Source organism: Vipera ursinii, assembly GCF_947247035.1.
Source record: "Vipera ursinii genome assembly, chromosome: 2".
NCBI classification, from domain to species: Eukaryota; Metazoa; Chordata; class Lepidosauria; order Squamata; family Viperidae; genus Vipera; species Vipera ursinii.
Window position 1 is genome coordinate 160,098,350 of NC_139513.1, and position 14,446 is coordinate 160,112,795.

The 14,446-nt window shown below is 42.1% G+C and overlaps 1 protein-coding gene across 1 annotated transcript in view; it reads left to right on the forward strand.

The window, feature by feature from the left end:
* The window catches only part of GTSF1 (gametocyte specific factor 1), a 36,917-nt gene that overhangs the window by 16,517 nt on the left and 5,954 nt on the right, over positions 1 to 14,446 (forward strand). Inside the window, exons 4-7 of the mRNA XM_083352772.1 lie at positions 2,301 to 2,427; positions 4,412 to 4,492; positions 4,814 to 4,874; positions 9,027 to 9,121. Of these exons, the coding sequence (XP_083208898.1) occupies positions 2,301 to 2,427; positions 4,412 to 4,492; positions 4,814 to 4,874; positions 9,027 to 9,121 (364 nt within the window). The remainder of the gene's footprint in view (positions 1 to 2,300; positions 2,428 to 4,411; positions 4,493 to 4,813; positions 4,875 to 9,026; positions 9,122 to 14,446) is intronic.

Here is a 14,446-nt window from a genome sequence, read left to right on the forward strand (position 1 = left end):
ACAATGCTGAACCTTTAATCTTATAAATAACTAGATTGTATTCATGCATTGACTTAGATAGAGGTGCTGTGGTAGTGGTGGTTCTGGAGTATAATGAAAAGGCTTTGGAAAACAATGGACTGTCTCTAAGGCATGGGGAAAATTCCCCAAAGATCAAGAATACATGAGTCCTGCCAATCAAAAGCCACCTAAATAGATCAAAGAGAGAAATACAAGGAGAATAAAGGAACTAGTATACCAAATACGGAGAGGAAATCCTGGTTTCAAATCGTGATTTGGACGACCAGAAATATTTTCTGAATGTGTACTTATGCTAGTGGTAGTGACAGTATGGAGAATCCAACAGGTGGCGGGTTTTGAGGTATTTTTTCCCCTGTGTCCTGCTCTAGAGCTATTTAAAAGAGCTCAACTTGTTTTACAGAGCCCAACTAAATAATACAGGGAGTGCAGAATTATTAGGCAAGTTGTATTTTTGAGGGTTAATTTTATTATTGAACAACAACCATGTTCTCAATGAACCCAAAAAACTCATTAATATCAAGGCTGAATATTTTTGGAAGTAGTTTTTAGTTTGTTTTTAGTTATAGATATTTTAGGGGGATATCTGTGTGTGCAGGTGACTATTACTGTGCATAATTATTAGGCAACTTAACAAAAAACAAATATATACCCATTTCAATTATTTATTTTTACCAGTGAAACCAATATACGGTAACATCTCAACATTCACAAATATACATTTCTGACATTCAAAAACATAACAAAAACAAATCAGTGACCAATATAGCCACCTTTCTTTGCAAGGACACTCAAAAGCCTGCCATCCATGGATTCTGTCAGTGTTTTGATCTGTTCACCATCAACATTGCGTGCAGCAGCAACCACAGCCTCCCAGACACTGTTCAGAGAGGTGTACTGTTTTCCCTCCTTGTAAATCTCACATTTGATGATGGACCACAGGTTCTCAATGGGGTTCAGATCAGGTGAACAAGGAGGCCATGTCATTAGATTTCCTTCTTTTATACCCTTTCTTGCCAGCCACGCTGTGGAGTACTTGGACGCGTGTGATGGAGCATTGTCCTGCATGAAAATCATGTTTTTCTTGAAGGATGCAGACTTCTTCCTGTACCACTGCTTGAAGAAGGTGTCTTCCAGAAACTGGCAGTAGGACTGGGAGTTGAGCTTGACTCCATCCTCAACCCGAAAAGGCCCCACAAGCTCATCTTTGATGATACCAGCCCAAACCAGTACTCCACCTCCACCTTGCTGGCGTCTGAGTCGGACTGGAGCTCTCTGCCCTTTACCAATCCAGCCACGGGCCCATCCATCTGGCCCATCAAGACTCACTCTCATTTCATCAGTCCATAAAACCTTAGAAAAATCAGTCTTGAGATATTTCTTGGCCCAGTCTTGACGTTTCAGCTTGTGTGTCTTGTTCAGTGGTGGTCGTCTTTCAGCCTTTCTTACCTTGGCCATGTCTCTGAGTATTGCACACCTTGTGCTTTTGGGCACTCCAGTGATGTTGCAGCTCTGAAATATGGCCAAACTGGTGGCAAGTGGCATCTTGGCAGCTGCACGCTTGACTTTTCTCAGTTCATGGGCAGTTATTTTGCGCCTTGGTTTCTCCACACGCTTCTTGCGACCCTGTTGACTATTTTGAATGAAACGCTTGATTGTTCGATGATCACGCTTCAGAAGCTTTGCAATTTTAAGAGTGCTGCATCCCTCTGCAAGATATCTCACTATTTTTGACTTTTCTGAGCCTGTCAAGTCCTTCTTTTGACCCATTTTGCCAAAGGAAAGGAAGTTGCCTAATAATTATGCACACCTGATACAGGGTGTTGATGTCATTAGACCACACCCCTTCTCATTACAGAGATGCACATCACCTAATATGCTTAATTGGTAGTAGGCTTTCAAGCCTATACAGCTTGGAGTAAGACAACATGCATAAAGAGGATGATGTGGTCAAAATACTCATTTGCCTAATAATTCTGCACTCCCTGTAGTACCAGGCCACATTAGGTAAACCTTGAAAAATAAAGCAAAACTGGATATGGTTAGAAGTTTGGCTGTAAACCAAAGTAGGAATTTTTTTTAAAAAAAATTGTGAAGATGATGGCAAACCTTATTAATGCCAAATGGTTGTTTCATGGAGAAATAAGTAAACTACTTACTTTGTGTCGTAGTTATATGTCACTGCTTGTTAAGAGTTGAGTGAAATGCAGTTGTTAAAACAATGCCCAGGTGACCTGTCAGTAAGGCTGCTTTGATTTTGTTATCTGTACTTATCTTTCTAGAACCATCCTGGGATTGTGGAACAGCTGGTCACTTGCCCGTTTAATGCTCGTCATCAGGTGCCCAAGGAACAGATTAGCCAACACATATCAAGTTGTGATGACAAACGATGCATTGAGCAGGACATTGGTAAAAATAAATCTTCTAAGAACTGACCGTTGACAGCTATAACAGTCCCTGACTTTGCTGTTAGATTTTAAAAAATGGTTTGTTGAATAAGTTTTCTTTTGCCTCCAAAAGGCCTTTCAGCACCTGTTACAGGTATTATAGACTGTGTGGTTCGCTGTTGATTGTGATTTGGAATGGCATAGGTAAAATAACTACGTTTTTCTTGATGACTTGGCAGGTCCTTTGAGTCCTCAGTTTCATAAACCAAGGACTTTTTATTGTTAAACATTGTGACATAAATTGTGAGCGCTATAGTAAAAAGTAGTCGGGTTAGGTTTTGAAAATAATAATCTTGGGTCACTGACATCTCCTGTTCATTGGAGTGAAGCAAGCAGAGACAAAAGCTATGCATTGCTTGCCCTTTTATGAAATAAGTGAATGTCATTGTGTTCTTAGTCCACAAACATACATACATAACAGAGCGTTATACTCGGAGGTTTATTGATTGAGGTAATCATTTCTAGACTGTCCGTTGCTTAAATAACTCCAGATGATTTACAGTGCTATACATAAAAAGTGATTAAAAATCATCAGAAAACTTAAGACAAGTACCATCAGCACCCAAATGACCCATAGCATAAAATATTTTTAAGGACTTCTTAAAAACCACGAAGTGTGAGGCATTTCTTATCTTAGGAAATACCATTTTCCAAAAAGCTGGGCATCTACTGAGAAGAGGCGTTCTTGAGTTCCTAGCCCTTTCTATAGTGTGGGAATCAAGACTGCATGGACCATCTTGAGTCTGGTCAGAATAGACCTTTCTGTAGGTACCTGGGTAACTTTCCCCATCTGCAGGTTGGGCTGATAACTGCAAGGAGAAAGCATTCTCTCAATTAACACTTTGGATTGGGAAAAAAATAACCACATCACTCATTGAAGTATTTTGGAAATCAAAACCTCAGTAGATATTTAAGACCTCTTCTGTAATATATGTATAAATGTGCCAGGATAAATAAGTGTGAAAGAATCAAAACAGCATGAATATCATTTGACATAAACCTGAATACTTATCCCTTGTTAACCCATGTACAGTAAACCTGGGAGTAACTAGAGCCAGTGCAACAGGGCTTCATAGTAACCGACTATCAGATTGAAGCCTGTATTTAACAGAATATCATTTATCACATTGACTTAATTGTTGTCAAAAGGTTGATTGGTACCAACATTAGTTGCAGTTAAGATTGGCAGAGGAGCCCCCTGATCTGGATCTGAAACACTCATCCCACAATTTTAACTTGAATTATATTGGCTATAATGTGATTTACATCTAGAATTAAAGCAGGAGTAGCGGCTTATTCTGGAAAATAATATATGTTATTGCAGCCTGACACCTGATTGCAAGTAAAAAAGTAAATTGGGATAAGAGAAATAAGGATAACTAGCATTATATTTGCAGTTGGAGGGGAGTTAGGTTTGAACTCAGTATTTCAGAGATTTAATTTGGAGTCTGAAAGAAAACAATGTTTTAGTTCCATATTCTTTAAGTGCTCGTGTGTGGGAAGCAATGGGGACCTGAAATGAATGCCTGCTCCTTCATTTTCTAGGGCCTCCAGAAAGATATTATAGAACAGGGGTGTCAAACTCGTCACGTGACGTGTTGTGACATATCACAACTTTTTTCCCCTTGCCGGAGCTGGGGTCATGCTTCTGTGTGACACATCCGGTCCGTGGGCTGGCAGTTTGACATCGTTGTTATAGAAGATGTAGACCCCACTGAATGCTATTATGACTCAACCAATGGAAGGAATGGTCAAGATTTTTTCTTCTTGCAATGTTTTTAAAGAATGGCCTTCAGAAGCAGTTATATTGCCACCAAACCTAACAGCCATTAAGCCCCATCATTTCTACAAACTGAAGCCCTTTGTAGGCTACCCCTTAAAATGTGGTTCCAATTTGGGTCATTGTAGAAACATTTTTTTCTCAGAATGAGTCTTTTTTGTTATAGCAAGTCAAGCAGAGAATAAAAGAAAAGTGAATGTGATGAGTTCATGGCAGTCTCCTCCATGCGAAGAAGACTGGGACAAAGGTAAGAATTGCGTTGATATTGTATTAGAATACTGCATGTTTGAGTTTTCCCTTTCTCTTTTTTGAATGACGCTTAATATGAAAAGGCACTCCTATCAAACAGCTGTTCTTCCATTATTTTCTATCCTGTGCTGTTAATATCCTTGTACTAAGCAGAAATTGGAACATTTTACAACCTAAGGTTATGCATTCTCATGTAAATTAATTTTATTTCTGCATTGCTTCCTTTGACAAAAAATCCTAGATTACTTTTATTCTTAATAAGTAACAGAATTTATTTTCTTTTCCATAAATAAAAACTGATATTTTTGTGCGATAATAGATATAGCAGACCAATCAGCCTCTACCTTCGTTTGGGGCACAAGCTGCTCTGCAATGAACAGGTAAGTTGTGTTTCCTTTCTATTCTTAAACTGAAGATCATTTCTCCCAATTCCTATTTTTGCTCTAAATGGAGAAATTGGTTTTTTTTAGGAGTTTTAAGTTTTGTTATAAGTGGCTTATTGTTGTGGCTTATTGTTGACATTTAAGAAATATATTTTCTTTGTTCTTTGGGGTACTGTTACAGATAGTCTTCAACTTATGACCATTTGCTTACTGACAGATTGAATTAACGATGGCCTCGAAAAGTATAAAACACTTCCAGCCAGTGCAAAATAATCACACATGCACACCACAGTTATGTGATTATGATCTGGGCACTTTGCAATCTGTTCACACTTATGACTGGTCATAAAGCTAGCATTGCTGACATTGGGGAGAGCAAAGGATTGCGAAGGAAGCAAAACCAACAGGATTTTAGCTCCCCCAGCTAAAATTTCTTCTTCCTGCTACCCCTTCATAGTAACACTGAAGAATATTTGCTTGCACCTGTGATTTTTTTTTAAAAAAAGTCCACCTAATATTAAATTTGTCACGAGATGTGAAAACTACTTCCCAAGATGATAAGGGGATTAGGAATTATCATATAACAGTGGCAGTTTGCCATTTCTTCTCATCCTTCTAAGCCTATTGCATTGCAAGAACACCAAAAAGCACTATCTAGATCAGGCATGTCAAACTGACGGCCCATGAGCCGGATGCGTCACGACGAAACCGCGCCCACCCCATTGCTGGCAATGAGGAAAAAATCGTGATAGGTCATGTAATGTCGCGAGTTTGACATACCTGATTTCTAGATATAATATATGTAAAGAGGTTTCATTTGAAATTAGTCACTCAGGGCTTTGTGCTACAACCTACTTTTTTTTTTTAATAAACCATAGTAATTGAGGGGTTTTTTTAGCTGGATTTCCTGGATTAAATATTTCCTGCTGGATTTTGGAGGAAGACCCTGTGAGATTAATTTCAGTGACTCCTTACGCTCTTTACAAGGGAGACCTGCTTTCTGCAAGTTTTGATATACCAATCATAGTGACTGATCTTCTTCTGCTGTTGCTTACTGGACAAATTGTCAGCACCTTGCTCCAGCAGACCTGTGCTAGAACCAGGCGGATATCAACATTAACCAATTGCCTCAAGCAGTCACCTATATAAGGCAGCAGACAGGAAAGATTAAAGCTTCTATCACTAACCTTTTATATCAGAGGTGTCAAACTCGTAACGTCACGTGATGTGTTGCGATGTATCATGACTTTTTTGCCATTGCCGGCAGTGGGGTGGGCACGGTTTCGCTATGATGCATTCAGCCCGTGGGCCGGCAGTTTGACACCCCTGTTTTGTATGAATTACGTATATCCTTGTCATTGAGTTTCCCAGTTCTTAAGTAGAATTTATACTCTTGGTAGACAAAACTGCCAGATAGGCGAATCCAGTTTTAGACCATTAGCCCTGAAAACTATAACAATGTAATGCTTACAATCAAGATCCACCTTTAATGACTTGGCTAGAAGGGTGTCACTAATTGGAAATTTACTAATTGCCCTAAGGTAAAATCAAAAGTATGAGGGTATATAGCTGCCTTCCAGCTTTACTCCAGAGATGTGGGCTAGAATAAATTCGCATTAGTTAACCAAATTAAAGAGGGCCTTTCCAATGAATAGCCTCATGAGTTGGGTTGATAGGACATTCCACGTATCATAGCATAGCTCATGCAAGTAATCCTCAACTTAAAACTGTTTGTTTAGCGACCATTCAAAGTTACAACAGCATTGGAAAAAGTGACTTATGACCGTTTTTCACACCGTTGTAGCCTCCCAGAGGTCATGTGACCAAAATTCGTACATTTGGCAACTGGTTCATATTTATGACAGTTGCCCTCTCCCGGGGTCACGTGATCGCCTTTTGCAACCTTCTGACAAGCAAATTCAGTGGGGAAGCCAGATTCACTTAACAACCGGGTTACTAACTTAACAACTGGAATGATTCACCTAAAACAACTGGGGCAAGAAAGGTCGTAAAAAATGGGACAACATTCACTTAACAAATGTGTCATTTAACAACAGAAATTTTGGGCTCAATTGTGAGCGTACGTCGAGGACTACCTGTACTGCATAGCCATAGGCAGAAAGATAGACAGATGTAGGATAAAAGGGCTGTGAAACTGTGAGCAAGTAGACTTCAGTTGCCAGCTACAGCCTATATATCCATGCTTGGTTTCTATTTTGTTACACGAATAAGTGTCCAAATCAAACCAAGTTGGGTTTTCTCTTTCTCTCTGTTATTTTTTTTTCTTTTTGTCTCCATTCTGTTTTATTAAGTAAAGCAAAAAATAACATCCCTTCTCCATGGAAATGTCAGAACTATTGCAGTGTAAGAATTTAGTAATAACCTATTATTTGAAAGATCCTGTCTTAGGGCTTAGGAACTAATTTGGTAACCGTGCTTGCTTGTTTCCTCAATCTTAGTTTAATTATAAAATACCTTAATTATAAAATGTGTGTGTGAGAGTGAATAGAGATTGTTCAGTTTGCTTGTACAAAGAGTACTGGAAATAGCACAATTATATGCCGAGTGGAACTGTAGCAGATGTCACTGGCAAATCTGTTTATCGTACAGAAGATCATACAGAGGTATTAGTCCTGACCTACAAGAACTTTTTAAAAAATTGTGGAATAATGAACAACACAGGTAGTCCTTGAGTCGTGACAGCATTTGGAACTGGAATTTCTGTCTCTTAAGTGATACTGCTGTAAAGTAAAGTATTGCTAAGCACATTGATTTGTGCTTCTTAGATTGTAAGCCGCCCTAAGTCTTCGGAGAAAGGCGGGATATAAATGGGATTTTGTTTAAAAAAAAAAGTACAGGGTCACATGACCGCCTCACATATCAACGGCAATCTAGACCAGACATGTCAAACACAAGGCCCGGGGGCCGGATCCGGCCCACGAAATGGTTTCATGTGGCCCGTGAAGCCATCCTGGAAACAGTGACGGAACGGCCCCCTCTGCCTTGGCCCTGGCCCAGAGACCCTCCTTCTGCCAGAGACCCTCAGATCTGTCCCACTCATGCTCAGGCCCCCATAGGCACCCTTGATGCGAACGATGTAGAGCTGGCCACGCCCACCCAGTAGGCCATACGCAGTCTAGCCACGCCCACCCAGTAGGCCACGCCCACCCAGGCCATACCCACCCGGCCCCCTGACGGCAACCGCAATGCTGATGCGGCCCTCAATGAAATTGAGTTTGACACCCCTGATCTAGACGTTCTCTATTGCTGGTGTTAATTGAACCCCACTGGTTGTTAGGCAAGAACCCTAACCCAGTCTTAGCCATTACCCCACCACAGACACACACACTCCATTTCTGCCCTTTTGGGCTGCCTTACACTCTGTGCCCTCTAGGGACCCTGGTTGTCTCTCTCTCGCCCTGGTCTCTGCTCACCCGGTGCAATGTGATTGCCCCTTGCCCAAATTGCATATATGGCGTTCTTGCGAAGCTTTGAAATCTTCCAAAGCCTTGCAGGAAAGTTTTTATGTCTTGGTGGGAAGAAAGCCTGGTGTGGCCAACAGCTGCCTTGCGAAGGGCTAGGCCAGGGGTAGGGAACCTTGGCTCTTTTATGACTCGTGGACTTCAACTCCCAGAATTCCTCAGCCAGCATGACTCAGCTTGGAAACCTCTCTCTTTCCCCTCAGCATGGCTGGCTCAGGAATTCTGGGAGTTGAAGTCCACGAGTCATAAAAGAGGTAAGGTTGCCTACCCCTGGGCTAGGCATCCCCCCCTCCTCAGCAGTGAGAGGAAGAAGACCGCAAAGGTCAGCTCAGGGGAAGGGTGCAGGGTTGGCCAAGAGCAGCCCAGGATAGGCAGAGGCGGCCGAGGGCAGGGTAGCCCAAAGAAGCAGACATGGGGGTGGATGGCTGGCGCAGGGAGTCCAATGCAAGTAACCTGAATTTCAATCACATGATCATGTGGTGCTGCACAAGCATAACTTCAAGGACTACCATTCAGTCCCTACTGTTGTAACTTCAAATGGCCCCTGAATGAATGCTTGTTAAGTGACCACTACCTATATATTACTATTTTTTTTCCTCCTGTTTAAAAAAAAAGTTAAATTTACGTAAAAGCAGGAGCATGAACTTTTCTTTTTTCTATTCCCCAGTCCAAGAACCAACCCAATAATACAACATAGGAGCCATCTAGCTTCAGGCCTGCGGGCTCCTAGAACTTTGCCTTTCATTCTGCCGTGGAAGAACTGTAAGTAATGGTATAGTAAACCTGCATAGTAAACTTTGGATTGTGTGCCATAAAGCACTCCCATGCAGTAGAGTGTTTCATATTAAAATCTCATGCTTTTTCTTAAAAAAAAACAAAGCCTATAACCTAAGCGTAGTATGTGCTGGCAACTCTGTCCAATATGGATATATAGGTAAGAACCCGGGAAGACTTACGTATGCACTTAACCTAAGGTTAATAATACAGTTTATTATTCATTGATAACATCTGATGGAAATAATTATCTGCCTGAGCATATAAAGTCATTATTTATGACTGCTATCATGCTATGTAGAACAAACAAGCAGAAGACTGGCAGAACGCTTCCACGAACACCAACTAGCGGTCCTAAGACATGATGAAAATTCTTTTAATTTCCCAACACATAGACAGATTTGACCATAGTTTCAGTTGGGACCAAGCCTTGGCCAATTAGGACCAGGCCAAGTCCAAAAATGTCAGGGAATTTCTAGAAGCCTGGCACTCGGACAGATCATCCATCAGTACATACACAGACGTTAACAACATCTATAGGCTATGTGAAAGAGACTGTCACCCAGCCCAGAAGGGAGCAGAAAGACCCAAACACTTCTTCATCAGCAATCAGCACCCAGATCAGCATAGATTAATTTCAAGGTTAACTTCAGACCTGTTGTGATTCAGGGTCAGCCTGTGGGTTCGGCAGTTGGGTCGGATGAGTCAGGAGGAGGAGGAGGGGGGTGTTGAAGAGCTTGATGAGAGTCCTCAGCCAGGCCCCTCTCATCTGGTCACGACGCAGACCCAGCTGTGTGAGCCTGACAGCGTGGATGAAGATGACCCACAGCTGGCCCTGTTCAAGGACGCCCGACGTAGGAGGCAGTCAATCAGGAGTAAACAGAGGAAGGCAATGGGGCTCCTCGGAAGGAGGCAGAGAGAAGCCACGCCCTGAACTGTATTTAAGGGGGAATGCGTGGGAGGGCTGGTTTGCTGAAGGCAACCGCTTGAAAAGCTCCTATATCTTGGTTTGTGTCTTGTTCTATTTGTTTTTGTAGCAATAAATTTGGCAGGCGTAATTCCAGCCTCTTGCCTTCTTGTAAAAGGGGTTGTCCCTGCCTTTTCTGCAGGTCCAGTAGCAGGCTAGTGCAGAACAAGACTATCAGTCAAGTGAACAATACTCCAATCAAGAAATTTGCCAAAGAGCCAACTCTAAACAGCCCAACCAAAGAATTAAAACCACCCCCATTAACACTGACAGGGCAAGCCACCAGAATATTAAGCTGACAGCAAACGGCACTCCTTACTAGCAGCAGTGATGCTACCTAGTTTGAACAGAGCTCCAGAGGCATGCAGAATCCCCCCCCCACACACACACACCTCCATTCCTGTTGCAAACAGCTAGGAAAACGCCTCCGAGGCTTGGATCAGGCCCTTGGGAGTTCTGTTCCGGGCAGCATCAGCTTGGTGCAGTCCTCCAAGGGCTGAATCCAACCTCCGGAGGCATGCAGAAGCCTCCCCTGGGCCACTTGGCAGAGGGCTCCGGGGACAACGGGGTCAATTTCTCCCCCAGCGCAGCAAGCTCCGGCAAACTGGACGTGGGTGCGAGGGGCCTGGCCTTCTCCCTCGGTTGAAGGCGTCAGGCTTGCTGTCAGGCAGAAAGGAGTTGGGAGCAGGAGCAGGAGACAGGCACCTTTCGCATAGAGAATGAAAGTTTCTGAGGTCCGTGATTTGGCGCAACTTCAAACACTCGTGCGAGATCACGGGCTCCAGAAACTTCCATTTTCGGCGCGAAAAACATTTCCAAGCCGACTCTCCTCTCCCTCAAAGGGAAAGAAACTGCGGCAGAGAGGATTTTTGCAAGGTAAGTGAATCCGGCAGGGCATGAAGGGAGGGGGAAGCAGTTGTGAGGAGTGGGGGGGGGAATAGGGTGAATGTTGTAATGCCACTGAAGTCGCTCGTAAGGGCAGACGACTGCCGTGGCCCTGCAATATTTGTAACCGGGTGCTCAGCACGTAACTTTGAACAAGCATTAAGTGAACGCTCGCAACTAGGGGGATTACCTGTACAGTAATATACTATCAGTTCACCTTGAGGAGAGGCAGCTGTCTCTGCTAAGGATTAAGGATTGCAGCATAGAATTAAGACATGGACCAGCTGCATATGCAACTGATATGAATGTTTAAAAATACGATTTTACAAGAACAAGCTCATTTTAATTGTCTTCAGACTGAATGCTTATTATGAAAATCAGTCACTGAAATATGAAAAAAATGAAATTGGTTTTCAAATGAATAGGGTTTCTGTTTATGGGAATTGTTCCCCTAGGCCAGGGGTAGGCAACCTTGGCTCTTTTATGACTTTTGTGGACTTCAACTCCCAGAATTCCTGAGCCAGCATGGCTCATCTTGGAAACCTCAGCATAGCTGGCTCAGGAATTCTGGGAGTTGAAGTCCACAAGTCATAAAAGAGCCAAGGTTGCCTACCCCTGACATAGGCAGATAATGAATAAACTTTAAAACTGTTATGCTGCTCAGTTCGTCCCAGTTGATGCAGGAATAGAAGGCAAGTTACTAGTCTTACTGATTTATCCTGAGAAATTGGGAAACTGGCAGTTCTAGTCCCATCTTGGACATGAAGCCTGCTGGGGGATGTTGGGCCAGTCACACACACTCTCAGCCCTAGGAAACAGGCAAAAGCAAGCCACTTTTGAAAAACCTTGCCAAGAAAACTGCAGGGACCGGCCTAGGCAATATCTTGAGAATCAGGCATGATTGAATGGTAAAAAAGGGGGGAGGTGGGTTTAACAAGAAGCCTTTTCTGCCTGAGACAGGGGTAGGCAACCTTGGCTCTTTTATGACTCATGGACTTCAACTCCCAGAATTCCTGAGTCAGCTGACTCAGGAATTCTGGGAGTTGAAGTCCATGAGTCATAAAAGAGCCAAGGTTGCCTACCCCTGGCCTAAGACTTAGCTAGTATGCTTGCACAATACGCTGCCCCCACCGCATCAATGATCTTTTTAAGCCAGGGGTAGGCAACCTTGGCTCTTTTATGACTCGTGGACTTCAACTCCCAGAATTCCTGAGCCAGCCATGCTGAGGGGAAAGGGGGAGGTTTCCAAGCTGAGCCATGGCTGGCTGAGGAATTCTGGGAGTTGAAGTCCACCCCTGGTTTAAGCCAACTGAGTGGAATCCAACCTTTTATGTGGCTGTCATGGGAGAAGAGTTCTATTTCATTACTGTTGTCTCACTGGACAAGAGAGGGTGCTATTTACCCTTAACTTCTCTGAAACAGCTGCATTGAAATATAAGTGCTAGAGAAGAAGGGGGATAAATAGTACCTTAACAGTTGTTAGATTTTTAGGATTAATTCCTGTTAAATTTGGTAGGAGAGCAGCTGCATTAGGTTTGGTTTGCAGAGCCTGTCCCTGTTCAGCCGTCATAGGCTGCAACAATCTGGAATATGTTGCATCGTTATTCTTGTCTCTCCTTGGGTGTGAACAAGGGGGAATGACTGGACTAAGATCATTTTTTCTCTCTCTCCTGTACTATCCCTGAGGTGACAAAATGTTTCTTCCAGTTCTAAAGTTATAATCAGATATAAGGAAGAACGCAAAGGTCTTCCAGTGCTTCTTTTTCCTGGTTATATAGCGTGTGACTAGGTTCGTGCAAACTGGGCCTCAGAACAGTTAAAACTTTGGTTGCTCCTTGTGCGTGTGCCAGAGATTGTATTTGCAAAAATAACCTGCAACAAATATTCTCTGGGACACCATTGGTTGGAAATTAAATATAAATAATAAGATTACTTCATAGGGATGCAATTAGTTTCCTCTTCTGACAAATTAAAGATATGTGGCATAAATGCAAAGGTGTCCTTCTACATTTGCCATTTAAACATTGGGATAGGTGAAGACATGGGAGGATTATCTTGGGATTTTTGCTTTTCTGATCTTGCTTTAGACAGTGGCATCCATTAATCAAAAGATTCCAGCCATTAAACTTTGGAAGAAGCGAATTATGTGCCGATTGCTTAATAAGTTCCTCCTCCAATTTCTCAGATCAGATGTCAAGCCAATATAAAACTAAAGTAGATTTGGTTGTACAGATGTATGCCACTTAAATTACTCTATAAGTCAGCTTACCATAGATGAGAGTGGATATATGAAATATGAAAATGTGTTTGGGAAAAAGTAATAGATAATTTTCTTTGGCATGTAGGTACATGCATATTTGCATATGTGCTGAAGGAAATGAAGAAAAAAGATAATTGAGTTTGTAGTAAGGATTTTCCGTAGGACAGTCTCCTTGAGTAGTCAAAAAAAAAAGTGGGGGGGAGCTATTCAGCCTAAAGGAAGAATTGAGCTGGGGAAATATGTGCAAGAAGTAAGTCTCACTCAATCCCTCAATCTTTTTCTTGCACTTTTATTTATTTTATTTATTTATTTATTTAAATTTATATACCGCCCTATTCCCGTAGGACTCAGGGCGGTTTACAGGGAAAATTAAAAGTTAAAATACATCACATACAATTAAAAACGATTAAAACTAAGATTAAATTAATCCCTGAACTTAACTAAAACCCCATTTTTCAGAATATAGCTCCACTGGTCTCACTGGTGCAGGGGTAGGCAACCTTGGCTCTTTTATGAAAAGAGCCAAGGTTGCCTACCCCTGCACTAGTGCAAGGCAGCTTCCCTTTTAGCTGTGTAAAGCTAGAGCGTTTACAGTGGAATGCAAGACAGTGACTTAGCTTGCATAAGCTAGTTAAGGAAATAGTAACAACATCAGCATTTGAGTGTCATTGAAAGTAACTTAAGAGTCACTCTTCACTTTAAAATGCTCCATTAAGCCCAGTGTTTTAGAAGAGCAATCCAAATGTCTCTTCTTTTTCATTAATTTATCTAATTGAACTATCTGGAGAAGATAAGCATAGGGGGGAGTTATATATCAGATTTGCTCTACATTTTTTTAAGAAAAAGTATGTGTCGAATAAATTATTCTCATCTCATTACAGATAGTTCTGGACTGATGACCATTCATTTAACGATGGCTTGAAGTTATAATGGCACTGAAAAAGGGTGAGTTACGACCGTCGCTCCACCTTGTCCACAGCAGACGGCGACTGTCATAAACGTGAGCTGGTTACCAAGCACCCGAATTGTGATTATGGGAACGGTGCAACGGTCGTAACTTTGAGGACGGATCATAGGACACTTTTTTCAATGCCATCATAGCTCCAAACGGCCGTAAGTCAAGAACTACCTTGGAATTAGCTTTATACTGGGCTTGCTGTTCTAAATTACGGCTAAGATTACCTTTCAACTACTTTGGAAA